We start from the raw sequence: 27900 nt of genomic DNA on the forward strand, positions 1-27900 counted from the left end.
AGGTGGGCGAGCGAGACAATGCAGCGTGAAATCCATGCATATGCAGATATTACAATGGGAAAAAAAATTAAAATTAAAATTTAAACAACGAACTGCTCGTATTGACGAGAAGGTCTGACTTGTGAACACACATGTTTTGATATCCTGAAGCCCTATTGATTGTATGGCGCATTCCATCTATTTCTTCCCTTTATTAATAACATCCAGTAGTTCGTCACCCTTGGGCGCAACTGTCAGGTTCTCATATCCATCCTCCGTGACAAGGATGCAATCCTCAATACGAACACCACCAACGTCATAGTACTCCTCGAGCAGATCCCAGTCAATAAAGTCGGCATGGGCAGGGTCACTGCGGAAGTAACCCTCTAGGTATTCGCGGCAGAAATAGCTGGGTTCGCGCAAGTCAGCAAATCATACGACCTTGAGCCAAGGGGCGCAAGACACTTACATTCCAGGTTCAACAGTCACAATCATGTTTGGCAGCAGGAGCTGCGTCTTGCTCTGCCCACCACCCACAGCGTCTTGGGATGAACTCACACGGGTCATGTCCGCGAGCATCGAGGGCGTCACCATGGCCCTCTTCCCAAAGTCGAGCTGCTGGCCGCGTCCCTCGGCAGCGGAAAGGGCCAGCGTGCCAGAGACGTCGTGGACGTCCAACCCAACGTGGTGGCCGAGGCCGTGCGGGAAGAAGGCAGCGACCGTGCCGGCACGAGCAACGTCCTCACGACGGCCCTTTAGAATGCCGAGCCCGAGCAGGCCCTCCATGCCAACCGAAGCCGCGTGAAGGTGAATCTCGCGCCAGGCCGCTCCCGGCCCAACCTTGGCGATGCACTCGTCCTGCATACGCTGGACAATGGCGTGGATGGCCGCCGCTTTCGGCGTCCACGCGCCCGAGAGCGGCAGCGTGCGCGTGATGTCGCTCGCGTAGCAGTTCCACTCGCAGCCGGCGTCGATGACGACGCACTGCTTGCCGCCGAGGGAGGCGTTGTTGGAGCCGTAGTGCAGAGTCGCGCCGTTGGCTCCCGACCCAGCAATGATGGGATACGCCTGGGAACGGGAGCCACTGGCGATGCACACCGCTTGGATAATGGCCTCGATCTCCCGCTCGTTGGTGAGGCGCAAGATGCGCTCGGCGACCCTGCGATGGGCGGCGCTCGAGATATTGTTGGCGCGGCGCACCATGGCGACCTCGTAGTCGGACTTGACGACACGGGCGCGGTCCATGGCCGGCAGCAGGAGGGAGGAGTCGAGACACAGCTGGGACTGGCTTCCATGGCCCAGGTCCGGCGCCTGCTTCGGATGAAGAATGTACGTGACTGGCGGCGAGGGCTGCGCTGCAAAACTGCGCAAAAAGCCGCTCAGCTGTGTCGTGTACCTCACCTCATCGACATCGTAGCGGCGCTTGCACTCGGCAGCCGACGGTTTGGAGCCGAACCAGAGGACCTGGCGAGGCTCGACATACGGGATCCATAGTGTGAGCTTGTCGTGTTTGACTTCGTATGTCGCGGTGCAGTCCTCAAAGTTGGCACCCGTTATGTAAAAGAAGCTTCGGGGGGGAGGGTTTCCAGTGTTAGCCTCGTGGGGAGCAGAGGGAGGCAGAATTGGGAGCAACAAAAAGTTTCCTGGACATACTATCGTCGCTGACGGAAGAGTCGCGGCTGGTCGGAATCCTCCAGCGAGATCTCGGGTTGGCCAGGGAGGTAAATGAGGCCATCATCGACGCCGAGCTCCCTCACCACTTTGCGGGCGTGGAGTTTGGCTGTTTCCCCCAATTAGCGCCGTACTCATCGTGCTCAATGCTGGAGAGGAAGCTTGCCAGGAGCTGTTGGGCGACTGGGTTGCGAGTCTTACCAGGATATTTGGTCTTTGAAGTCGAGTCATGATGCCGCCTGACATCCAAACAGCTGCATGGCGTACAAATTAGCAGACTGTCTCAACCAGCGGTTACACGGCCGTCGGACTGGGCAAACTCACAGGGCGTCAAACTCGTCCTCCATAACCAGGTCGTAGTCCATTTCCATCAGGTAATGCTGTTCCAACAAGGCCCCAGGACACCTGTCGGTCGACTCAGTGCTTGCTTCTTCTCCTCGTTGCCCCCGCGTGCGACGCTGGCTCGAAGCTCCTTTGTGGCGGTCTATCGTGCAGCCGGTTGCTAGTCCGCTTCCAGCCTCCGTTGCTGACAATGCACGATCCAGGTTCGATGACTGCCTGGAATGGAAGGTGATGAAGGGAGATGGTCTGGGGTTGTCCGCCGAACATTACGTTCAGCCCGGAACGCCTCGCTGCTCTAGGGTTGGTCAGTTAGCCAAGGCCTGCGTAATTAACTCTACATGTGGGCATTTCAATGTTCCGCAGTTTCGCATTCCACCAGAGACACTTCCATACGGTGAGCACACCAAGCAAGAACACAAGCATTCAACCCGGTATATTCAAGGCCATCTCTGTACTTAGTAGGTAACAACCACACGTCGACTAGCCCGATCCATTGGTATATGTACATACTGGGGCAAAATATAGTTGACGCCACAATAACATGTGCTCATCATCTGATATCCAATGTCAAGTCGGCTCCGACGTGCCCCAAGGTTCGGCCGTGTACCTTTGCCGATCGCACCAGCATTCGTCCAGGATATCAGCCAAACTACTCCGAACTTGCCACCCACGGGAACTTTGGATGATGCACAAGAACGAATCCCATCCACTGTATTGCTACTCTTTTGCTTTTGCTCTTGTTCGGCCAGCTTGCCATCTCTGCAGGCACCCGGCCTGTCCGCCTTGCGAGACTGAGCTCGGCGCTGACGAGGCACAATGAACCTGTACCTCTTTGCCACCACCATCATAGGTGGTCTTGGTCCTGGAACCAGGGTGCTTTGTTCCGTCTTTCAGTCCCATATGGGGATGCGATTCTCGCCTCACGGTGGTGCAGTGGTTGCGTCAGGGCCAAGGTGCGCAAAGAGACACAAATAGAAAAAAACACACACACATCTCGCATTATATCATAACAGAAACAAGCAGTGCCTTGGCAGCTCCCATGTGCCCCGTAAATTGTTTACTTCGCCAGGTAAGTATGTATATACAAGTCAACCTCTACTCCAGATACTCCCGCTCGCCAACCAGAGTTTCGCCCAAACAACCAACGACATTCATCTATCCACCACCAACGACGGGCCCAACCCAACCCCAAGCTACATGTATTGTTTTAATCGCCCTGTCCCGTCTGAGTCTGTGTAATTCATGTATGCGCTCACTTTGCATGTCCCATAGGCGCCAGTCCAATTCTGCCGTATAGTGAATGCTTCCGAACCTGGTCATGTCCCGCGGCTTCAAGCCGACTCCCATGAAGCCATCACAAGAATCAATATTACAAAACAAAAAGGGAATAAGATGTAAAATCAGATCTCGTTACGCCACACAGATGGCCACGCTGTAGAAAAGACACAAGAATCAGGACCAAAAAAAAAGGCAAAGAAAAATGAGGCACAGATTTTCCGCACAAAAGAAAAAAAAAAGGGAGCCTCAGTCGCTCCATGCCCTTACACCACGAAATCAAAGGAAAATGGGTATCATGTGGTGGTAGTCATTCACATTCCTTGGAAGCCACCTCTCCCAGAACCAAAAAAGCTCCCCCAATCTGCCTGCATACCCTGTTGTGTGAACATTTGCTCGATCTGTCTCTCTTGTTGCCGGTCCGCTCTGACACGGCGGAAGCTGGCGAATATCCCCCCGCCTTGTTGTTGCTGGTGCTGCTGTTGATGTATGGCCTGTTGTTGCATTTGCCTATTGTGTTGTTGCTGCTGCTGAGTAGAGTGCAGTGCCATCATATTGTGCGGATCGTACATGGACGCTGCCATTCCCATGGGATGGTGCTGTTGTTGGGGAGTCATGTACGGCGGAGGTTGTCCCAGAATCTGATCACCCATTTCCTCGAAGGAGCCAGTGAAGAAGAATGATGCATTCGGGGCGGCCATGGTGATTCCCGGTGCATCTGCCTTTGGTTGAAAGCCAAGCTCCATCATGGGCTGGTTGGGGTAAGCGAAGGGGTCCTCGGACGGAAACATGAGAGAGTCCAGTTTGTTCACAGGGTTGTGTATAGCATGGGCATTCAGTGGTTGCGATGGAAACCTGTGTCGGTGAGTGTTGCTTGCATTGCTGGTGGAGTCCGGGGTTGTCCGGGATGATAAGTCCATAGGAAGAATATCATGCATACTGCCTGAAAAGGGAATGTCATGGAAGCTTGGGTCCGATGACTGGCCCATACTGCCATCAGCTGAGCCTCGAGAGTTTGGTGCTCCAAAGGGCCCTGGGAGGCCGCCGCTGCGGCTTCGGATGAAATCTTCGGCTCTGGCCACTGGTATAGTCCGGCTGGCGCCTGCGTGTGTTGTTGATATCGACCCAGACTTAGATCCTGCAGCAGATCGTTTCCTGGAATTGCCTGCAGGCCTTGCTAAACGGGCTTGTTCCAGCCTTTCAGGAAGTTGGTCAAAAAGTACCTAGAAGAGTTCTGTCAGTAACCTATGCCATACGATACGCATGCTCATTCAGTTTCTACCAACTTTTAATGCTTTGGTCACTCTATCGGCTGAGAGACTTTTGTCTGCCAGGTCAGCGATCATTTGACGCCCGGCATGAGCATCGGCCAAGACTTCTTGAGAACCAGGCTTATCGGGATTCTCAATAGCGTAAAATACCAGAGAGAGTACGGCGTAGAATTCGGTGTAAAGCATGAACCAGTAAGGCCCACTGAGGACGCGCTGCTTCCGAATCTCTAGCCCAATATGTACGATATTGCGTGACACGCTTACGGCGGCAGCCGCGCATGCATATGATAATTCATCGACTTTTGTTCCGTGACTGTGCCGAGGAGAAATATAATGAAGAAAAGGTCGATATAAGACGAGCTGAACGTGAGCATAGGCAAAACGTAAGAGATGCCTCACACTGCAAAAATCCAGTTAGTATGACCAAGTCTCTCCTCTTCATAGAATATAAACAGGAATGTTCCTCACCGGACAACCTCTATCGGCCCATCTGGGCTCGGTCGCCACATCTCCGGCAGTCTATCATACCAGGTTTGCAAATCGGCCTCAATTTCCTTGATGCGGCCGTAACTAATGAGACAGGATGTGGTGCCGCTGTCCCCTTTGCCAGCCGGCTGGCCTTGCATATGCATGGGATACACAAACTTGGTAATCTTGCCAAGCACCTCCATCAAGCGAGTGTGGGCATTGAACGCTTCAAAGAAGGAAGGTGTGCCAAGAGGAGGTGGCATGATGCCCGTATCTGTGATGAACTCGTCATCAACCTCAGTCGGGAATGGCTGGTCGACATCGTCGATATTAAGAAGGAGCGGGAAGCCAAGCATGGTAGATACGTAGATGTCCATCTGCCGAATGACGTAAAATACTCGCTTGCGAACTTCTTGTTCAATCACTCCAATCTTTTCGTGCTCCAGGTGCCGATGCAAGCCTATACGCAATGCTGAGCGTAAAGCAATGCCCACAAAAGAGTAGCAAGCACTAAGATTAGAGGTGGCTTGGAGAAACAGAGTCATAAAAAGTAAGGCTTGAAGCGAAACAATATCGCGGCAGTCGGCAAGATCTTGTAGCAGGCCTTTGGCAGCACGATAATATTTGAGACTACAGCAATTAATATTAGCTTTTTGCTTTGCGAACTCTGAAGCACAGATATATATAAAAGAGACATATATTTCAGCTTACCCTTCTTCAATTGCCGTCTTGTAACCTCCAGCGGTTGGGTTGGAGTCCTCGAGGTTGTTGTACATGCAGCCCAAGGCAATGACAGCATGAACAAGTCCCAAGAAATGAGTTTCTTCCTGGTTGAGACTCTCGATTGGCCTGTCATAGATCTGCTCGAATTTTTCATAAAACGTCGGTATATGGATGATTCGAACGAGACACGTTGCGCAGCTCAAAGAGTAATAGCAAAGCTTCCTGGCGATATCCTTTGACGGAAGTTCAGGATACGCAGAGATTGACGAAAATGGAGATGCGCCAGCCGCCGGAGAAGGCGTATCAAGTGCACTGAGGCCTGACGCACGTTCGGCCCGTGGTAAGAAAGGTGCCTTGCTAACTGGACCAAGAAGCCCGCGGAACTGTTCCTTCATTCTCTTCAAAAAGACAGCACCTGAGGAGGTACCATGAAAATCCCATCCACCTTTGTCATCCAAATCAAGCTGGCCTATTGAATCAATCATGGTCATGAGCTTAGCATCTCCGGCGTCGGGAGCGGCCACGGCCGCGGATCGCATTTTGCCAGCCCCCGCGCGTGCCTGTTCACGATTGTGAAACTCTTGTTGAATAGCTGGGTCCAGATTTGGGTCGGCTAGATCGACATCGGGCATAAACTTTCGTAGTAGAGTCTCCGCCCGTTGTAGTCTGCTTTCCAACGCTTCGATGTATTGTGGCGCAGGATTCCTTCGACGGTTTGACGGCTTGTCGTAAGTGCATTCTTTTGGGGGGCAAAAAAAAAACTCATTGTTAGCAAAGAGAATCCAACAAATCTGGTGCGATACATGACAAGTGGCCCTCTATACTCGCCCACTACATATCGGGAGGATATTATCACATCTTACCGTAGCTATACACGGAGCAGTGGGTGCATGGTTGTTTCCCGTCACACTTAATCTTCTTACGGCGGCATTCGTCGCAAGCGCGAGTAACTCGCCGGCGCTTTTGTATTGGTTGTGAAGGCGCATTTGGGTCGGAACCGGCCTTTTCATCCACTTCGGTGTCGGACTTGGAGCTGTCGGCCGGGGAAGGGACATCAGAAATTTGCCAGTCACCGACAGACAACGCCCCGGCGTCGTCCTCAGCCATTTCCGTCGCCATGATGTGCGTCGTGATCACTCGAGAGGACGGTAGCGGATATCGGGTCGTGGGTGTTGAGACGAGCGGCCGTCGGACGGGTTGTGAGAAGTTCGGAAGAAAGGATCATGCGCTAGAGTCTGGGACATATAAACCAACGAAACGTTCCCCAATGCAAAGACGCAAAGCGTTGAGCGTGGCACGACCGCAACTATGGCTATCACAGAGTGACAAAGTTGACGCAGTTCGCAAATTAGAGCTAGGAAAAGCAGCCGGCGATGGTGCTCCCTTTTGGGGAGGGGTGAAGATGGTGAGCGACCAAGATGCAGATCCGGGGGTGCGAAGCCAAAGGCAGCGCATGTCCCAATTGCCCCGGTGTCTGGCAATCTAGGCCATCAGATGGGCGCAATGAGCCTCGATGCTCAATGTTCGCAGCCGGCGACGCGAAGGATAACGAAGGTTAAGGCGTAGGCAAGGCGAGCAGGACGAGCAGATTCGGCGGCACAGGACGTAAGAGAATTGAGGGTGCAGCAGCGGGTTGGCGACTGAGGACTGCGGAAGGCGGGCCTTTGGAGGCAGCGTGGGTGCGCGAGTGGTCGACTCGGGGGCGGACGGTGGTGTCTGGGAGTCTGTCTGGGCCTGGAGTGATTGAGTGTGTGTGAGTGAGTGGCCGAGGGAGCGGCCGAGAGCGAGCGAGGGAAGGAGCAATCGACGGCAGCAGCGATCAGCTTCAGCCAGTCCCGGTCTCTCAGTTCCCCAGCACAGAGCAGCCAGCGACGAGTCAAATGCTCACCATCGACTTACGCAAGCAAGCATCGATCTGACAGCCGTCCTGAACCTGCATACGTACTACTTTGTAGGCCCTCGAGAGCGGCTGCGGGAATAACGCCGGATCCTCTGTCGATACGACGTACGTCCACTGTACTCCGCGCCTTTCTACGAAATTACAGGCCCGGTTGACACAGACGTCCAGGTATTTACTCTCAAATATGAGCCGTTGACCGGACGGTTGCTTGACATCCACGGGTGATGGCGTTGCACCTAGTCATTAGTTAGTCACTAATCACAGACCACACCATTGCGGGTTTTCAGAAGCGCTACGAGAGGATGGTACCATTGATCTGGAGGTGCGTTGACTCCGCATGGCTTAACTCCCTCGCGCAGCTCACGGACACGAGCTGACGCTGCGGCAGCAACATTTCTCAAAAGTGGATAGTTCTACGCGTACTGTTTCGGGCCCGTAGTTGGCCTTGAAGGCCAAATTGGGCCTCGACAAGAGGGCCAAAGGCATTATTATGTACTTCTTTCTGCTACCAGCCTACCACCACTACTCCGTACATACTCTGTGGCCTCCGAGACCACTCGACGGCGGCCCAGGCTCGTACAAGAAGACATCGACTGGTTCCTGCGAAAAAACGGGGTCCTCAGTACCAACAAATCCACAACGGAGCATCCATACACATCCGAACACCACCCAGAAAACCCCAGTGCCTGGTGGGAATAACGGAACCAAGCGGGGCCACCGTGAAGTGGGAGGGGGTTTTGACCGAGATCCATTGTAGTACTGCTAGCAGAGATGCCTATGGCAATAAATGAGCAATCACGCAGCTTGCGAAGTTCAAGGGACCACCTGGAGCAGCCTTTTGACCAACTCGCTAATAATACAATACAATACGGGCACAAAAACGCAAGTTGGCATAGACGGCGACAAGCAATAGGTTACGATTCAGGGCCAAGTTTACGGCTTAAAAGGCTCAGCACCGAAGACCACGGAGCTTGCCACTCCGTAGATGTTTGGATCGATATTGACAGCTACTTAGCTGACAATGAACCGTGTTAAGCTATCCCTTCTCGTCCCATCCATCACAGGTGACTACAAAGGAACCGAGCGTCAATAAGCAAGCTGCAGCATTGGTCAGGTATTTCCTGCTGAACAAACTGAATATCGGAATAGGTCACCGTACCTGGACAAGTGGACATCGTCAACCGCAATGTTGGACATTGATTGGCCTGGAAATGGAGCATGCTGGAGCCACAGACGGTTAGTGTACTCCGTACCCCCGTGTCCATGCCGCAATACCATTTGGATATCCAGTGGTGAAGTTGGTGGACTCCGGTTGGCGCACGGTATGGAATCAAATGCCCACTTCCGATAAACTACTCCGATCAGGCATTCGCAGAGGCCGGCATTAAGAAAGTGACGCTCCCAACGAACGTTCTGTATCTATCAGCAGCCAGGGCCGGGCCCTGTGTCAGTTATTAATGACCACAAATTTACATTTAGGCGTTGGCCCTTAGTAGCGGAATCTATCCCCTCTGGGCGCCAGGGCCCAAAGGACCAAACGAGGTAGTGGGCATCGCGCGATACTACAACATACTACAGTATATCAGTGTGTATTTGGCGACGAGCAAACATATCTCTCTAGCCGGTTATCCAAGACTAGAATTCGGCTTTCCACCGTGTGGAAGGTGACCGTGCGCAACATCAGACGTCAAGTGTTCGTGCGAGGGGCGACGTGGTGGTGAAGCAAATGGCGCCACCGCGTACGAAAACCTGGTTTGCCCGGTTCGGTACCGACGTGCTCCTACGTTTGGTGGCCCCTTGGATCACACAAACGATATGTCGGGAATATGGGAATACCACACTATGGCGTTTGGGCTGGTTGGCCTGGTCCGCCTTCTGCAATCCGGCACGATGCTCCACATGCGAAAAGATGCCGAGCAACGATGTTCAATAAAGGAAATACATGTATGTATGGACCGACATGTCAATCGCTAACAACTCAGTCATCACAAACATCCCCTAACTCAAGAAATGATACCGCCCAAGATACCATATATATACCTGGGTAATTTGTGCCCTGACATGCCAATTTGCCTATACAAGAGGCAACAAACTCTGATCAAGCATGAATAGAATTGAGCTGCATGTTCCAGCAAGTATGAATCTTTGAAGCCGTCCAGTTACCGCCAAGCCAGAAGTGCCAGACGGTTGACTCCTTTGTCAACTGACACAACTTACTACCATTAGAACAACTCCAAGAGAGTGGTTGATCCTCTTCAGAGCTTACAAGTCAAATTTATTAACTTGCAAGACGGCATCCATGTGACTCTTTCTGGAGAACTACTTCATCATCACAATGTCTAGATGCATAGCTCCTGAAAAAGATGCAGAATGACCACGGCGAGCACGACTGTCGCAGCAATCGAACTCCGAACCATCACGGCGCGTGGAGTTGCGGCAGCCACAGAATTCGGTCGCGAATAGATCAGTGCCACGCCGACCCAGAAAAATAGAAAATAATCAAAGTTCGGAGCATTATGGGTGTAGAAACGGCTCAGACCAACATACATACTACTTTAGCCACTAGCTGTACTCGACGTTGGGGCATCAATTCACAGATCGTGGTGTGCCGTCCAAGAGTCTCTAGAACACAAGCCACAGCGTTTAACGGAGTGACCACTGACAAAGCGAGCCGGGAGAACTCGGGCAATCTTGTTTATGAAGCAAGACGAGGTCTCCTTTCCCGTAGGCTATTGTTTACACTTCCACCGATATAGATATTCTGTTAGGGATATGGATCGATATACGACAGAAATAGCGCTATCTCATAAGAGCGATTAGCCTATGGCACTAATCAAGAGGCTTGGTCGATTGTGTGGCGTCAAAGTGTCCAGCACCAGAGCTTTCGTCAGGCCGCTAGCTTTGCTCGATGCCAAAATACGGAACCCTTTCATCGGCTATAACGGGTCGCAAGAGGCTCCAGGGTGGGCTTGGATCCAGCTACGAGTGGCAAAAGGGTTTCTGGAGTAATACACCAGCGACAGAGAAATATGGCCGAGAAGATTCTCGACAAATGCCAGGATATGGCCAAGTTGGCGACGCCCCCAGGTCTCCTCACCATTCTCCTTCCTCGCTTACGTGGAAAACCCAGTTCCTCATTGCCAAATTCGTGCTCTATACCGAAAAACGCATGAACAGGTGACAGGTATCATGCAAGAAATCATTCTGAGACCAGGCAACGCACAGGGATGGAGCCGCCTCAAAGTTTGTTAGGTTTCCGACCTGCTGGTCGACAGAGCTGGATCGGGCGCAGGATCCCAAGCAGCCAATGAACCAAGGCCAAAACAGCAACTACAATAAATGAAGGCTCGGGTTTGTTTGGGTTTTGTGTTAAGGTTGAGGTTTAGATAGCACAAACCGGAGCCTTTGTGCCACACATTAGACTGCAGCATGTTGCTGACTCTATTAATGGACTAAATTAGTATTGCAGTCACTACGACGCCAACAAGACATGTTTTTTCATCGGTCCCATGGTCTGAAACAAAGAGAACGAGAACCATGAATGCAACAGTGTGTTTTGCTGATTCGTTGCATCATTACATGACGGTTTGTCCACGCCAAGACCCTACTCCCGGCATTGATTATCAATAAATGCTCACTTGCAAAGCTGCAATACAGTCCCGCGTCTGGTAGTGCAGACTGCGTAACCCTCATTTTCCCCGTATACTAGCGTTGTGATTTCGAGGGCAGGGCTCTAGAGGCTCATGTTAGTGAGAAGAAGGGGTGTTGGCAATTTCATCATCTGGTTCTCCAAACCATTTGTTCGTCTGGCTCATACGACTCGAAGCAATCCCGAGTCTGTCGGCGCCGGGCCAGCACAGCGCGGCACCTTCGTCCCGATCGTTCAAACATGGGATCAATACACGCAGCGCCTCACCGTCCCAGGTGCGACGCTCTTCCTTCTTCTCACTGGCCGTTTTTTCTCTTGTCTCACTTTTTTGCACTGCCTCATTGACGCGCCCTCGAAATCTAACCTTTGAATTCTTTTGAGGAAAACGACTCCGTACTGCGTAAGGGCGCAGCGGATGTATCAGATTGGCCCCGCTTGGCAACGCACGCCTCCGACGAGCTGCCTTTTCTATCATAAAGGGAGCTAGAGTTGCCGTATGAGCCGAGAAGACGGATCTGGTCCAACGACGCTCCCAGATGGTTCCTATCGCCGATGGTGGCGGATGGGAAACACTTGCCAGAACAGGAAGCCTGGATGGCATGTCGCTGGCATCTCAAATACTTGGACACATGGCGGATACACATACTTGCCGTACCAAAGTCAAATGAGGAGGCGGTCATGTGCTGTTCGACTGAAAGGACGCGACAATTGTTTAAGCGACGTATTCTGTTCGATAGTCGACGTCCCGTCGTTGCGCGCCGCGTCTCCTCCTGGCTCGCTGTCTTCCATAGCCAAGAAGCGCCATGAACTCGCCCAAGATTTTTTTCTCTCTTTAAGGGTGTGCACGAGGGATCGGGCATTGCACGCATGCATGTCTAGGGGCGTTGCTACATATTTCCTGTCTTATACACGCCTGTCTGGAATGAAATAGCATGGCCGATGTCCCGAAGCTGAAATTTGAAGATTTAGACGTGAAAGAAAAAGAAAAAGGTCGCCTCTATCTATCAGCCGCCTTTTCCATGTTCCACCCAGTCATTGAACGCATGGAGCGGCCATGTCAACCCGGGATGGCTGTTATCCCATCTGTACATGTACGCACTCGATATGTCCAGAGATCGCCAAGCTGAACCAGTTGGGGGCGAGGAGACATTCCTGTCGCCTTGTTGCAAGCCGCCGGGAACTTGGAATCGAGATGAGGGAGCGGCTCTGGTGGATGGGCGTTAGCTCAAACACTATTTACTGTGTCATATCAGTATGCATTGTTAGTTAGCGAGTGCATTTGCTGGAGCGCAGAAGCAGGGTCTTATTTAATATCATTCAAGTCAAGCGTTTCCTTGTTCTATGGTAAGCAAGGTTGTTGACCAAGTCTCAAAACCCCTAGTACCTGCCTACGCAGTAACTAACTTTGTACAACATTCCTACTCCAATATAACACGCATCGCAGGGATGTCCAGGTGGGCTGGAGTAGCAGCGAACCCGTGCTCCGAGAGTCCGCTTGCCACCGCCCGCACCTTTGTGCCGGACCAGTAATTTCACGCCTAAATTTATGTATAATTCAGTGGGTGGCCGGTACGGAAACGACATCGAGGCCAGGGACATGATGCTAACGGGCAAACGCGGGAACACAAAGGTTTAGCTGATGGAATTGTCCCACATTGGAAAGACGGTGCTGAGCTGACAGCTCACAATTGGGAACAGTGAATTCAATGTTGCTCGGCGGGCTTACTCTTTTTGCTAGGTGCGCTCACGCCGCACCGGGCACCTGGCTATCAGGCCTTATATACAATATAATGTATTATATTAGAGGATACTTTACAATAGGTAAATTTATTTTATTGTAAAATTGCTCAATCATATATAGGGATAGTATGCGAAGTAAATGCAGTAAATAGTAGGGGGGTAAGCGCACCTAGCACAACGAGTGCGCCCGCCGAGCAATTCACCACCAGACCGCAGCTGTGCTGCGCCTGTGCTGGCAGGCAGCGAGCGCTTGGGCGCTTGGGCGCTTGGGCTTCTCCGCCAAGCACGCTAACGCCAACCTGACATTTGAACTTGACCCCTCGAGTGCTGCCGCAGAACAGCTGTACAACACATTTCCAAGGCCTCAGACGTGCTCATGCTCCGTTGTCTAGACATCCAGCCCTGTCAACGTCAACCTCGCCACCGTTAAAGTCAACAACGCTCCAAGCTGGCGCGGTATTGGCTTCCTCAGTCGTCATGGCAGCTTCCGACGAAGTTCTTGGCTACCTTGCCAAGCAGAGCAACTTGGGTGGCGTCGTCGTACTTGGTATTCAGAGCTCCCTCGACTTTCCAAATCCTTGGTGCTTAAAGCCGCTAACTCCTCCAACTCTTCTTACTAGACTTGCCAAAGCTTGACCTTGGGCTCTATATCCAAAATTATGTCGGTATGATGCGCCCAGGCATAGCAACCATAACAATCCCGTGCCACGAAGTCATGCCTCCCAACCAGTGCTGGGCTAACCTTGGCTAGGCCGAACTCGCTTCGATCGCCTCTTTCTAATCGGCCAGAGCTCCGCGGCGCTTTGTGTTGAGGCTCTGAAAGCTGCTGTTGTCGAGGCCAAGGCAGGAAACGATGTCAACCGTTATCGCGATGCGTGGGATGCTTTAAGAACAGTGGCACCAAATGATCCAGAAGCCCAGAGAGACGATGCGTGGATAGAACGAACGGAGATGGCGAACAAGGCCGAGACGGCAAGGCTCGAGGGTGAGCTGAAAGGATACAGAAACAATCTTATCAAAGAGAGCATCCGGGTTCGCATCCCATGTACCCCCAAACAAGCAAGCATTTGGAAATTGCCGGCATTCATAGAGCTAACCATGGTATCACTATTCAGATGGGTAACGAGGACCTTGGCAAACATTTCGAAAGCATAGGAAGGCTCAATGAAGCCACCGAGGCGTATACCAGGATGCGTCAGGATGTGAGCACCACCAAACATATCGTCGATTGTGGCATGCATCTCGCCAACGTCTCTCTCCACCGTCGCGATTATGCCATGGTATTGAACAACGTTGGTAAAATCACAGCTGTGCAGAACGAGGATGATGAAAGGGCACCGCAGGCATACACAAGAATTGCCTCTGGGATTGCCCTTCTGGGCATGGATCGCTTTGAAGATGCTGCGAAGGCCTTCTTGAGAACAGATTCTACCGTGCCTCCAACGGAATATAGCCATATCGCCAGTCCGAACGACGTCGCCGTCTATGGTGGCCTTCTGGCCCTTGCTACCATGGATCGGAAGGAACTTCAGCACCTAGTATTGGACAACCTGTACTTTCGCACATTTCTCGAACATGAGCCGCATATTCGAAAGGCCATCAGCCTATTTGTGAATGGTCGATATTCGAACTGTCTCTCTATATTAGAGGGTTCCCGGGCAGATTATCTCCTGGATGTTTATCTGCAGAGCCACGTCCCAGCCATCTACTCCAAGATTCGCACGAAGTGTATCGTCCAGTACTTTGTTCCATTTTCGTGCGTTACGCTAGAAAGTTTAGATGCAGCATTTGCGCAGCCAGGCACATCTATTGGTCCCGAGCTAGTAAAAATGATCCGTCAAGACGCATTGAAGGCGCGTATCGATGCGAAAAACAAGGTATGAGAGATTCACGGCACCACATGCAGATCCAAAAATATTATAATAATACTAAGCATCTCCTTTAGCTTCTCGTTGCCGTCCGGCCCGACGCCCGGCTCGTGATGCAGAAAGAAGCACTACTAGTGGCCCGGAATTACGAGCGGGAAGCCAAGGAACGATTGCGCCGTATTAGCCTGATAGCAGCTGAGCTAGATGTATCGGGAGGTAAGAAGGCAATCTCAGGTGGTGCTGCCAGTTCAAGCTTGGATGAGGCTTGGTATGACGAGAATAAGCAATCTTCCCCCCAAAGGGCTGAACTGGAAGCGGCAAGCTGAGGCAGGCAACCAAATAAGCGTAAGCAGCCATTCAAGCGTCAGGAATCCAGTTCCTGTTTGATATTACTCCCCAGAGCTTGTCTCACCAAAATCTCGTACAATGAGACTAGTCTATACCCGCCCAATTGATGCAAGGATGGTGTAATCTTACCCTGAAATAGCCCCCTCTTGTGGCTACGCTCAGCATATGGGCACTGATGGTGTCAGTTCTGGAGGAGCGACTATAACGGCACGATACCTGATACATGAGAGACGATGCATAATGACAAAATCAATGACTTCATATTTGTGTAATAATTTTTGATCCCATTCCCTTTGTTGCAGCAGATCAACAACGCAGCACCGTATTCCGTATCGGACCAACATGCCTGAATGGCTTGCTGGTGGATGACGAGGACATCACATTGATACTTAAATAGAGATGGCACATGTTTGCTAAAATATAATCAATTCTATGGGTATCAATGTGCGTTTTTGCAGTTTACCATATCCGTCATCTAGCTTACTCCATGCTCACCCATACACTACGACTCCCAAGTCCAACTCCATCTATACCGCCCATCCATCCCATGTGTAGTCATAACACACATATGTAGAGGCCGGACTGTCCCACCCACTGATGATTCTTGGACCTTGTTCCAGCTCACCTTCATCCCACGCGGCGCTCAGCCCATCAGCTGTCTCAAATCCGTCGGCGGCCACCTCACTTGGGCAAAGGTAAGACAGCGCTTGATGCTCTGCAAAATCTTGCGCGTAACTTCATCACCCATGACGTGACCCTTCTCGCCGTTGTGCAGCTTCTCGCGAGCGCTTCTCTCGTGGATACCAACCATGGTCACGCCAATGGGCCAGGCGGCCTTGCCAATACTCAAACGGAGATAGTCGTCGTTGGCGTCGACGTAGCGTCTTTCCTGAAGGGCCTGCACGATTTGCACCACCGGTACGAGGAGGGAGTCGTCCACGTCGTTGGATTCGAATTTTCGAAAGAGCTGTCATCTACTTAGCATATTGAAAACTTTACGACTCGCTTGGTGTCCCTCTTTTTTCTTTCAATTTCTTTTGAGTAGAGCAAAGGCAGTCTCTTTACTTACCGGCTTCATATTTTCTCTGGTTTGCACCATGGCGCTGTACGCCGTCTTGCCGGCGCTCGTTTCGCTCTTCTCCTCCTCCATGGTCCTCTCGTACTCTGTGAGCACCATGGTGAAGTAGCTCGCGAGCTGTCTGAACAGCCACTTCCTCCCGTCTCTGTCCGCGGGCACCGTCCCGTCGACCTTCATGTCCTTTTCCTCCACCAGCGCCAGCGTCGTCGGTATGGGGCCCTTGCTCATCACCGTCGTCAACTTCCTGTACCTCCTTAACTTGGCAGCGTGCGATTCCCCGAAAAGCATCACCGGGTGTCCTATTTCTCTCAATTTCTCCCGCAGCTCTTCCTCCGGGACATCATCTTGCACGGCCTGACCTTCGTCTTCCTCCTCCTTCTTTACGAGTTCCGGAAGGCCTAGCCGCTTTCTCCTCGCTCTTTCTTCCTCCTCTTCCCTCTCTTCTCTTAGTTTCCTCGACTCTTCGGCTAGTTTGCGTCTCTTCTCTTCGCGGGCTGCATTCTCCGTCGCCAGCTCCTCCTCTCGTTTGCGCTTGGCTGCTGCTTTCGCTTCGCGCTCCTCCTCGAGGGCCTTTTGCTCTGCTATGTATGCTTTTTTCCGCTCTTCTTCGATTTCAGATCGTTTGAGGTATTTTTTGGACGAGTCGTTTGTTGTTTTGGCCTTGGAGAGCTCCTTGTTCATGAGGGACGCAAAGTCCATTTTTAGTGTTGCGCGGCCGCAAAGCCCGATTTACAAAGCTTGGAGAATTATATCGAGTCGTGGAAAGATTCAATTGAGAGATTGGTTGATTCTGCGGGGCTTTCGCTTGTTTGTAGAGTTTTATGTATGTGATTGGCGATTTTGTCGTGGTCATGAAGGTGTTGGAAGTTGTCTCGAATGTCGTGAGTTCTCCATATCGATTGCGGGTATTTGCCGGATAATCTGCCATCTTCTCACTGTTCTCAGTAGCACAATTGCATCGTTTTCAACTCCCGATGCACATCTGCGAATAATGGTGACATGACTATCAGTCGTGGAGAATCTGTTTCTTTTTCTTTGTCGCATGGTGGTTATCGTATCTAGTCATGTCTGTGGCTTCAGATGATGGGGACCGTGACCCCCCTGCGCCTTTTCTTGTTCAGTTGTTTTATCGAAATGGAGGCTTTTACAGGTGAGAAGCGCAGCGCGAACTGCTCATGTTTTATTTGATGGAGTGGATCTTGATGATTTATATCTTTTGACTAGGGCGGATGAGTTTGCAACCCGTTCACTTCCACCACACATTTCAGTTTACACTTGGCCAAGTTGCACCTTAAACGAGCTCGCTCTGGAGCTGGCGGCTGCCAAACCATCAGCCCTCCCATACCCAGCTATTGGAACAAGACTGTCTTTCCAATTAGTATGTCCTGACTTACGCGGAATCGGCTCAGTCAACAATGCCCATCCACGCTACGCTATGAAAGACCTCGGCAGCATAGTCATTGGACAAAACACTCCTGGAACCACCGACCCCGAGTTGGCTGAAGTCGGAGGAGGTGCTTCCCGCGGTGCGTCAAACCCGGATAAGACGCTTGGGGAAGCCCGATTCGTGGTGGGGGACTACATTTCGTGCGCTATCTTACCCCCATTGGATGATGGATCTGTGGCACCGGCATCTGCTGCTAGGAGGGACGTAACTGCAGGGCATAGAGAAAGCAGGGGGGGCAGAAGCAGTGGTGGAGGACCAGGTTTTCACAATCGAGAGAATGGTTTCGGTCGAGGCAGCCGTGAGGGCAGGGGAGGAAGAAGGGGAGGTGGAGGGCCAGGAGCAAGCATGCCAATGGGAGAATGGAGGAGAGGGGAGAGATTGCCGGATATGCCTCCTTCCAGACCACGAGGCGGCGGCGGTGGACGATGGTGAACAGTTCATTTGGAGCATGGCCAGTCCCTCCGTCTGGTTTAACTAGCGACCTTGTAATTACTCAATATACCCAACGCATGAAGGCTAACCAACAGTCAATTGTCACTGCAAACGAGCCCTTCGAACTTCACGTCAAACGGAAGTGTCTATACCGGCCCCAGAACCAACTATGTACATCCTTTAATACATTCATCGCGACCCAGATCATCTATCGCTCGTAGATGGTATCGCCCCGTCTCTTTGCGCGAAAATTGTAGAGGCCCTATAACAAAATCAGCTTTTTCTTCTCGCACCCTACCGTGGGATCAACTCGACCGAATTATCTACTCACGTCGGTCTTGTAGGCGACATAGCCGAATATGGCAGGCACAACAGCCACATACATAAAGGTGATTCTAGCTGTTCGCGGAGTCCATCGGAAAAAGTGGTGTCGAGTCTTTTGCATAGCTATTTCACCTTCGTTAGAACCCATAAATACCAACGTTCGAAGTCGGGGATCCCACACACCCTGGTGCTTGAGGTAAGCCGGGTCCGGCTTTACGTCTATCACGCGCATCGAGTTAGCTTCTGAATTATAGGAATCAATCTAAATTTGTTTGGACCTACTGAGGTGCGCCATCTTATCTGGCCGGCCGAGTGGCGTCTCTCGCGGTGAATTGATGGAACTAATCGTCGTCGCGATGGGAGTGCTTGAAGTTGGTTGCTAGGATTGTGGTGGTCAAAGATGATGCGGGTTAGGTAATAATCAGGCTTGTTTTGATTGGCTGATGGTCGGTACATGGTTGTACCAGTACCCTGGAGGTTAGCCACTTGCAGAGATGAACTCGGAAAATGTACACTGCTCTTCAAGCTCTTAGTCGCAGTGGGAGGTAAGGTTAACCGTATTATTCACTGGAAGCTTTTTTTTGCTTTTGGTATTAGTTGTTTGAAATTAAATTCCGTGTCTTCAGTTAGTGTTGATGATGACTGTAAAGTAGGCAACAATTCTAAGAAGCACTCAACGGACTCTGCGAGAATCCCAAGGGATCAATGCGTCACATTTCAACCAGTTATTATTTTTGGAATCGGGTACAGAAAGGACAAAAAAAATAAACAAACAACACACAAAATTTATGACAATATACCTGAGACTTCTTTTTAAAACAGCGTCACGAAACTTGTGGTTTTTCATGAAAGCAATAATGCGCTCGAAAATCACGTGATCCAATTTATGGGTCTGGAGCTAAGAGCTTGACGGCAGAAAATTGTCGTGACAGAGGCGACATCTTTCACCTTGTTGGAGAACGCCGCTTTGGTCGCCAACGTGCCATCTTGCGAATTCGGCATCCTATTTCTTGAACAGGATATCGCGAGCTGTACTGTTTTTTATTGTTTCTGTTCGAAGATAGGGGTGAAAACAGAATAAGCGTGTCGAGACACGCGCCTCAGCGTGCAGCCTCCTCGACCGGCACACCATCGCATATTCACGAAGCGACATCACCTCATCACGTCGCGATTTCATCATGTCGGGCATCCCTCCGCCGCCGCCTCCAGGCTGGGGAGCAGCCCCCCCTCCTCCTCCACCACCTCCCCAATCATCGTTGCCTCCTCCTCCTGATACACCCGCGCCGCCAGCTCCTCCGCCCCCTGGCTATCACCCTCCGTCCGACCCTCAGATCGCCAAGTTTGCACAAAAGAAGAAAGAATGGCTTAGGGATCGCCGAAACAGATTTGGAGAGAAGCGAAAGGCCGGCTTCGTCCAGACTCAGAAGGCTGATATGCCGCCCGAACATCTTCGCAAGATCGTTAAAGATATCGGAGATGTGTCTCAAAAGAAATACACCAATGACAAGCGCAGCTATCTTGGCGCTCTAAAGTTCATGCCACATGCAGTCCTGAAGCTTCTCGAAAATATGCCTATGCCCTGGGAATCAGCGCGTGAAGTCAAGGTTCTGTATCATGTCAACGGATGTCTGACCTTAGTTAATGAGACTCCTCGCGTTATTGAACCCGTCTTCTTTGCGCAATGGGCAATGATGTGGACCTTCATGAGGAAAGAAAAAGCCGATAGAAGGCTTTTCAAGCGTATGCGATTCCCGCCATTCGACGATGAAGAACCGCCCCTGTCGTGGTCCGAGAACATCGAGGACGTGGAACCTCTAGAGCCTATTCAAATGGAGTTGAACGATGAGGAAGACGAAGCCGTTTATGAATGGTTCTACGACCATCGCCCACTATTGGATACCTCGCATGTTAATGGTGCGAGCTACAAGACATGGAACCTCACCCTACCTCAAATGGCAGCTTTGTTCCGTCTCAGTCGTCCATTGATTTCTGACGTTGTAGACAAGAACTACTTCTACCTTTTCGACCTCAAGAGCTTCTTAACTGCAAAGGCTCTCAATGTTGCGCTTCCAGGTGGACCGCGTTTCGAGCCGTTGTACAAGGATATCGATCCAAACGAGGAGGACTTCGGCGAGTTCAATGCTATAGATCGCATCATCTTTCGAACTCCGATCCGTACTGAGTTCCGAGTCGCGTATCCATTCCTGTACAATTCTCTCCCAAGAAGCGTACACCTGACGTGGCACTCGCACCCACAAATCGTATTCAACCGTGCTGACGATCCCGACTTGCCAACTTTCCTTTTCGACCGACGAATCAACCCCATCTCATCCCGAACCGTGGCGCCCAAGAATGTTGAAATCACTCTTGAGGACGAACTTTTTGGACCAGGAAATAATGAAGAGCCTGAGGAGGATGCGTTCGAGCTGCCTGCTGCGGTTGAACCCTTTCTTGCCGACGAAGAGCTTGAAAACCAGCATACATCCTCAGCCATTGATTTATGGTGGGCTCCTTTTCCGTTTGATAGACGCTCTGGAAAGATGGTTCGCGCTCAGGATGTGCCTCTGATCAAGCAATGGTACTTGGAGCACCCGCCCTCCGACCGACCTCCTGTGAAGGTTCGAGTTTCTTACCAGAAGTTACTGAAGAACTTCGTTCTCAATGAGCTTCATAAGAAGAAGCCCAATGCACACAATAATCAGAACTTGTTACGCTCTCTTAAACAGACTAAGTTCTTTCAACAAACAAGCATTGATTGGGTTGAAGCTGGCCTTCAAGTCTGCCGGCAAGGTTTTAATATGCTTAACCTCTTGATCCACAGAAAGAACCTGACATATCTTCACCTGGACTACAACTTTAATCTGAAGCCTGTGAAGACACTCACAACCAAGGAGCGAAAGAAGTCTCGATTTGGAAATGCATTCCATCTTATGCGTGAAATTTTGAGGTTGACAAAACTGATTGTGGATGCCCAAGTTCAGTACCGTCTTGGAAATATTGATGCCTTCCAGCTTGCTGATGGCATTCATTACGCTTTCAACCATGTTGGACAGCTCACCGGAATGTACCGATACAAATACAAGCTCATGCATCAGATTCGTACTTGCAAGGATTTGAAGCATCTGATTTATTATCGATTCAACTCTGGTCCAGTGGGCAAAGGTCCTGGCTGTGGTTTCTGGGCTCCCTCATGGAGAGTGTGGCTCTTTTTCATGAGAGGTATCATCCCATTACTCGAACGATGGCTTGGTAACCTCTTATCTCGTCAATTCGAAGGTCGACACAGCAAGGGTGTGGCAAAGACAGTCACGAAGCAGCGAGTCGAGTCTCATTTTGATTTGGAATTGCGCCAGTCTGTCATGTCTGATCTGATGGACATGATGCCGGAGGGTATTAAACAAAGCAAGGTCAGCATTGTGCTTCAGCATTTGTCTGAAGCTTGGCGTTGCTGGAAGAGTAACATCCCCTGGAAGGTCCCGGGCCTGCCTGCGCCGATTGAGAACATTATTCTTCGATATGTCAAATCAAAGGCTGACTGGTGGATTTCTGTTGCTCACTACAACCGTGAACGAATTCGTCGTGGAGCAACCGTGGATAAGACTGTCGCGAAGAAGAATGTTGGACGTCTGACTCGACTATGGCTCAAGGCTGAGCAAGAAAGACAGCATAATCACATGAAGGATGGCCCATATGTGTCTTCCGAGGAAGCCGTCGCCATTTATACGACTACTGTTCACTGGCTGGAGTCTAGGAAATTTTCTCCCATTCCATTCCCCAGCGTTTCGTACAAGCATGACACCAAGATCTTGATCCTGGCCTTGGAGCGTTTGAGGGAGGCTTACTCAGTCAAGGGTAGACTGAACCAGAGTCAACGTGAAGAGCTGGCATTGATTGAGCAAGCTTATGACAGCCCCGGCACCACATTAGAAAGAATTAAGCGGTTCTTGCTCACGCAGAGAGCTTTCAAAGAAGTCAATATTGATATGAACGATAACTACAGCACGATCAATCCTGTATATGATATCGAGCCCATAGAGAAGATCAGCGATGCTTATCTTGATCAGTACTTGTGGTATCAAGCTGACCAGCGACATCTGTTTCCCGCCTGGATCAAGCCATCAGACTCTGAGGTGCCACCGCTGTTGGTCTACAAATGGGCCCAGGGCATTAACAATTTGAGTCAAGTTTGGGAGACAGAAGATGGAGAATGCAACGTAATGGTTGAAACTGAGCTTTCCAAGGTCTACGAAAAGATGGAATTGACGCTTCTCAATACCCTACTGAGACTCATCATGGACCATAACTTGGCTGACTACATTACTGCCAAGAACAATGTGCAACTGACATACAAGGACATGAATCACGTCAACAGCTATGGTATGATCCGTGGTCTTCAGTTCTCAGCCTTCGTATTCCAGTTTTATGGCTTGGTCTTGGATCTGCTCTTATTAGGACCTCAGCGTGCCAGCGAGATTGCTGGCCCTCCCCAGAGCCCCAACGATTTCCTGCAGTTCCGTGATCGAGAGACAGAAACAAGGCACCCAATCAGACTCTACAGTCGTTACATTGACAAGATCTGGATCTTTTTACGATTTACCGCCGAAGAGTCCAGAGATCTTATCCAACGCTTCCTCACTGAGCAACCTGATCCTAACTTTGAGAACGTCATTGGATATAAGAGCAAGAAGTGCTGGCCGAGAGACTCTCGTATGCGTCTGATGAGGCATGATGTCAACTTGGGACGTGCAGTCTTCTGGGACCTCAAGAACCGCCTGCCGCGTTCAGTCACCACCATTGACTGGGATGACAGCTTTGTCAGTGTCTACAGTCGTGATAACCCGAACCTGCTGTTCTCCATGTGCGGATTTGAGGTTCGGATTCTACCAAAAATCCGAAATCAGAATGATGAGTTCCCCGTCAAGGACAGCGTCTGGTCTCTCATCGACAACACCACCAAGGAGAGAACGGCACATGCTTTCTTGCAGGTCACGCAGGAAGACATCCAGAAGTTCAACAATCGTATCCGACAGATACTCATGTCGTCTGGCTCAACAACCTTCACTAAGATTGCAAACAAATGGAATACCGCACTGATTGCTCTCTTCACCTACTATCGTGAAGCAGCAGTCTCTACGGTTGATCTTCTTGATACCATTGTCAAGTGTGAGACGAAGATTCAAACCCGTGTCAAGATTGGACTTAATTCCAAGATGCCGTCTCGTTTCCCTCCAGCTGTTTTCTACACTCCCAAGGAACTTGGTGGCTTGGGCATGATTTCGGGCTCCCATATCTTGATTCCTGCCAGTGACAAGCGATGGTCTAAGCAGACAGACACGGGTGTCACCCACTATCGCTCTGGTATGACTCATGACGAGGAAACCTTAATCCCCAATATTTTCCGTTACATCATCCCTTGGGAGGCAGAATTCATTGATTCCCAGCGTGTCTGGACAGAGTACTCCCAGAAACGACTCGAGGCCAACCAGCAGAATCGTCGTTTGACGTTGGAAGATCTTGAAGATAGTTGGGACCGTGGTCTGCCCAGAATCAATACTCTTTTCCAGAAGGACCGCAGCACCCTCAGCTTTGACAAAGGTTTCCGAGCTAGATCTGAGTTCAAGATTTATCAATTAATGAAGTCCAATCCTTTCTGGTGGACTAGTCAGCGACACGACGGAAAGCTATGGAATCTCAACGCCTATCGCACCGACGTGATCCAGGCGCTCGGTGGTGTTGAAACCATCTTGGAACACACACTCTTCAAAGCAACGGGATTCCCTTCCTGGGAAGGACTCTTCTGGGAAAAAGCGTGTCTTGCGAACGGCACGATGCTGCTTCGATATGATCACTCTCTAGTTGCAGTCGAAGACGTCAGGGAGGGTGATTTGCTTCTTGGGCCTGATGGAGGACCTCGACGTGCGTTCAATGTGGTTAGCGGCAAAGACCGACTTTATCGCATCACGATTGGCAGTGGCAAAGAAGATCTTGTGGTTACCTCGAATCATATCTTGGTCTTTCATGAGGTGAAGAGCGACTCTGATCAATATTATGATGATATTGAGATGACAGCCGCTCAATATGCGGCGCTTGAGTCTACAGAGAGGAGCAAGTACAGGCTCTTTAGCTGCCCTGGTCTCAACCCCCCCCAACCAACATCTCCCAATTCTGCTGCGGGTCGCTTTATCCCTCAGTCCCATAGCTTCGTGGTCAGGGATGTAGTACTGGAAACAGAAGCTACGGAATGGGCAGGTTTTCGAGTCGATGGCGACCAGCTCTACCTACGACACGATCATCTTGTGCTTCATAACAGTGGTTTTGAAGAGAGCATGAAATTCAAGAAACTCACAAATGCGCAGAGATCAGGTCTTAACCAGATTCCAAACCGAAGATTCACGTTGTGGTGGTCGCCCACCATCAACCGCGCGAATGTGTACGTTGGTTTCCAGGTGCAGCTTGATTTGACTGGTATCTTTTTGCACGGAAAGATTCCCACTCTCAAGATCTCCTTGATTCAGATATTCCGAGCCCACTTGTGGCAGAAGATCCATGAATCCGTTGTAATGGATCTTTGCCAAGTTTTTGACCAGGAGCTGGAGTCACTCGGCATCGAGACAGTGCAAAAGGAAACAATCCACCCCCGAAAGTCGTACAAGATGAACAGCTCTTGTGCTGACATTCTTCTCTTCGCAAGTCACAAGTGGAACGTCACCCGTCCCTCGGTTCTGTTTGATACGAAGGATGTCATTGAGCCGACCACTACGAACAAGTTTTGGATTGATGTGCAACTTCGATATGGCGATTATGACTCGCACGACATTGAACGATATACTCGTGCGAAGTACCTTGATTATACTACCGACAGTTCAAGTATTTATCCTTCTGCAACGGGCTTGATGATTGGTATTGATCTTGCTTACAATCTTTACTCGGCCTACGGCATGTATTTCCCCGGTCTGAAAGTTCTCATCCAGCAAGCTATGGCCAAGATCATGAAGGCCAATCCGGCACTTTATGTCCTGCGTGAACGTATTCGCAAAGGCCTGCAATTGTACGCATCCGAGAGCAATCAGGAATTTCTGAACTCGCAGAACTACTCTGAGCTGTTTAGCAAGCAAACTCAGCTGTTCATTGACGACACCAACGTTTACCGTGTTACGATTCACAAGACATTTGAAGGCAACTTGACGACTAAGCCAATCAATGGCGCTATCTTCATTTTTAACCCTCGAACTGGACAACTGTTCCTGAAGATTATTCACACGAGCGTTTGGGCTGGTCAGAAGCGTCTTGGGCAGCTCGCCAAATGGAAGACCGCCGAAGAAGTTGCTGCTTTGATCCGATCACTTCCCGTGGAAGAGCAGCCGAAACAACTTATCGTTACAAGAAAGGGCTTATTGGATCCCCTCGAAGTTCAATTGGTCGATTTCCCCAACATCTCTATCCGAGCATCTGAGTTGCAACTTCCCTTCCAAGCTGCCATGAAGGTTGAAAAACTGGGAGACATGATTTTGAGGGCCACTGAGCCTCAAATGGTGTTGTTCAATCTTTATGATGAGTGGCTGAAGACTATTTCATCATACACTGCGTTCTCTCGTCTGATTTTGATTCTCCGCGCGCTTCATGTCAATCCAGACAAGAGCAAGCTCATCCTTCGGCCCGACAAGACGGTAATTACTCATGAACACCACATTTGGCCATCCATGTCCGACGAGGATTGGATTAAGATTGAAACGCAGCTTCGAGATCTCATCTTGAATGACTACGGAAAGAAGAACAATGTCAATGTTTCCAGTTTGACCAGCAGTGAAGTCCGTGATATCATCCTGGGTATGGAAATCTCTGCACCTTCCCTGCAGAGACAACAGGCTGCAGAAATCGAGAAGCAGCAACAAGAGCAACAACAGCTCACTGCTGTCACGACCAAGACGCAAAATGTGCACGGTGAAGACATTATTGTCACAACTACGTCGCAGTTTGAGCAGCAGACGTTTGCCTCCAAGACTGAATGGCGGACAAGAGCCATTGCAACCTCCAACTTGCGAACTAGAGCCAAGAATATCTACGTGTCTTCTGTCGACAATGATCTGGACGACATCACCTACGTCATGCCGAACAATATTCTGAAGAAATTCATTACGATTGCGGACCTGAGGGTTCAAGTGGCAGGATATCTCTATGGCTCCTCTGCCCCTGACAACGAGCAAGTCAAGGAGATAAAGTGCATCGTCATGATGCCTCAAATAGGTGGCCTTCGCAACGTACAGCTTCCTCAGCAGCTTCCTCGCAGTGACTTCCTTGATGGCATGGAGCCCCTTGGTGTCATACATACCATGTCTGGGAGCGAGCTGCCATACATGTCCGCTGCCGATGTTAGCGAGCATGCCAAACTGCTGGATGCCCACAGCGAGTGGGACAAGACAAACACAGTGACCGTTTCCGTTTCCTTCACACCCGGCAGCGTCTCCCTCTCGGCCTGGGGCCTTACACCTCAGGGGTACAAATGGGGAGCTGAGAACAAAGACACCCAGAGCGATCAGCCACAAGGATTCACCACGACCATGGGAGAGAAACGAAAATTACTGTTGTCTCCGAGATTTAGGGGTTTCTTCCTGGTGCCTGATGACAGGAGATGGAACTACAGCTTTATGGGCAGCGCTTTTGCAGGCATGGAAAAGAAGCCGGTTCACGTGAAGCTCGACACACCCCTTCCATTCTACAGCGATCAGCACCGACCTATTCACTTTCATAGTTTTGCTGAGCTGGAAGATATCTGGGTAGACCGGACTGACAACTTCGAATAGCCGAGCTTGCTACGGCATCTTCCACTTTCCTGGTCTCAATGCAGCCACGGACGCCCACTTTCGGCTTTCAGGCATGCCGGGTTCCCCCTGCGTATCCTGATGTTTCGGAGTTTTGCGATGGATTGAACATTTCTGTTTATATGTATTTGCCTTTTCTTCCCTTTTCTCTTTTCTTTCATGTTGTGACTTACTAGCATTATGCGACCGAACATGGCTGAGGAATACCCACCACACATTATGTTGGCGGTTACGGCGCTGCCGAAGGTATCTGGAGAAAAGAGGGACACGAGGCCTCTTGAATAATTTGTTATTACGTGCAGGGAATGAGCGAGAGTGGAGTTGGCGATGTATTAGAAAAAGGGTTTTTGGGGGGGTGGGGAGACGAGCACTGTAAGTTAGGCTGGGTTTACCCTACTTGCGATGTTTTGTAAGAGTAGTTGGAAGGGGACGGCAAGTCTTTGGAATGCACTATATGCCGAGATTGATAAAATCAAAGAACCATATCATGATGACTGCTATTATTTCCATGACTATTACCCGCAGAGTTATACTACCATCAGCCGCCGGCATATCTTGGTGTCTTG

General features: G+C 50.5%; 7 protein-coding genes across 7 annotated transcripts; 3 read left to right on the forward strand and 4 right to left on the reverse strand.

The window, feature by feature from the left end:
• Positions 1-177: 177 nt before the first annotated feature.
• MAA_08947 (Xaa-Pro dipeptidase) lies at positions 178-2021 on the reverse strand (the record flags this gene model as incomplete). The annotated part of the gene is made up of 5 exons (XM_007826945.2): positions 178-388; positions 449-1546; positions 1633-1759; positions 1852-1904; positions 1975-2021. The coding sequence occupies 5 exons, from the start codon at positions 2019-2021 to the stop codon at positions 178-180; spliced, it is 1536 nt and encodes a 511-aa protein (XP_007825136.2).
• Positions 2022-3581: 1560 nt separating this feature from the next.
• Positions 3582-6848, reverse strand: MAA_08946 (DNA binding domain-containing protein; the record flags this gene model as incomplete). The annotated part of the gene is made up of 5 exons (XM_007826944.2): positions 3582-4490; positions 4554-4938; positions 5007-5636; positions 5718-6468; positions 6593-6848. The coding sequence occupies 5 exons, from the start codon at positions 6846-6848 to the stop codon at positions 3582-3584; spliced, it is 2931 nt and encodes a 976-aa protein (XP_007825135.2).
• Positions 6849-13495: 6647 nt separating this feature from the next.
• MAA_08945 (26S proteasome, regulatory subunit Rpn7) lies at positions 13496-15212 on the forward strand (the record flags this gene model as incomplete). Its single annotated transcript, XM_007826943.1, has 4 exons — positions 13496-13565; positions 13770-14050; positions 14134-14895; positions 14964-15212. The coding sequence occupies 4 exons, from the start codon at positions 13496-13498 to the stop codon at positions 15210-15212; spliced, it is 1362 nt and encodes a 453-aa protein (XP_007825134.1).
• A 665-nt stretch (positions 15213-15877) lies between these two features.
• MAA_08944 (potassium channel regulatory factor) lies at positions 15878-17011 on the reverse strand (the record flags this gene model as incomplete). Its single annotated transcript, XM_007826942.1, has 2 exons — positions 15878-16201; positions 16304-17011. The coding sequence occupies 2 exons, from the start codon at positions 17009-17011 to the stop codon at positions 15878-15880; spliced, it is 1032 nt and encodes a 343-aa protein (XP_007825133.1).
• Positions 17012-17376: 365 nt separating this feature from the next.
• Positions 17377-18191, forward strand: MAA_08943 (Sin3 associated polypeptide p18; the record flags this gene model as incomplete). Its single annotated transcript, XM_007826941.1, has 2 exons — positions 17377-17462; positions 17537-18191. 2 exons carry the CDS (start codon positions 17377-17379, stop codon positions 18189-18191), a joined length of 741 nt encoding a protein of 246 aa, XP_007825132.1.
• A 208-nt stretch (positions 18192-18399) lies between these two features.
• MAA_08942 (NADH:ubiquinone oxidoreductase 6.6kD subunit) lies at positions 18400-18810 on the reverse strand (the record flags this gene model as incomplete). The annotated part of the gene is made up of 3 exons (XM_007826940.2): positions 18400-18453; positions 18523-18734; positions 18798-18810. 3 exons carry the CDS (start codon positions 18808-18810, stop codon positions 18400-18402), a joined length of 279 nt encoding a protein of 92 aa, XP_007825131.2.
• Positions 18811-19693: 883 nt separating this feature from the next.
• Positions 19694-27316, forward strand: MAA_08941 (procn; the record flags this gene model as incomplete). The annotated part of the gene is made up of 1 exon (XM_007826939.1): positions 19694-27316. One exon carries the CDS (start codon positions 19694-19696, stop codon positions 27314-27316), a length of 7623 nt encoding a protein of 2540 aa, XP_007825130.1.
• Positions 27317-27900: the final 584 nt, after the last annotated feature.

The sequence above is a fragment of the Metarhizium robertsii genome (assembly GCF_000187425.2).
Source record: "Metarhizium robertsii ARSEF 23 chromosome Unknown MAA_Scf_7, whole genome shotgun sequence".
Lineage (NCBI taxonomy): Eukaryota > Fungi > Ascomycota > Sordariomycetes > Hypocreales > Clavicipitaceae > Metarhizium > Metarhizium robertsii.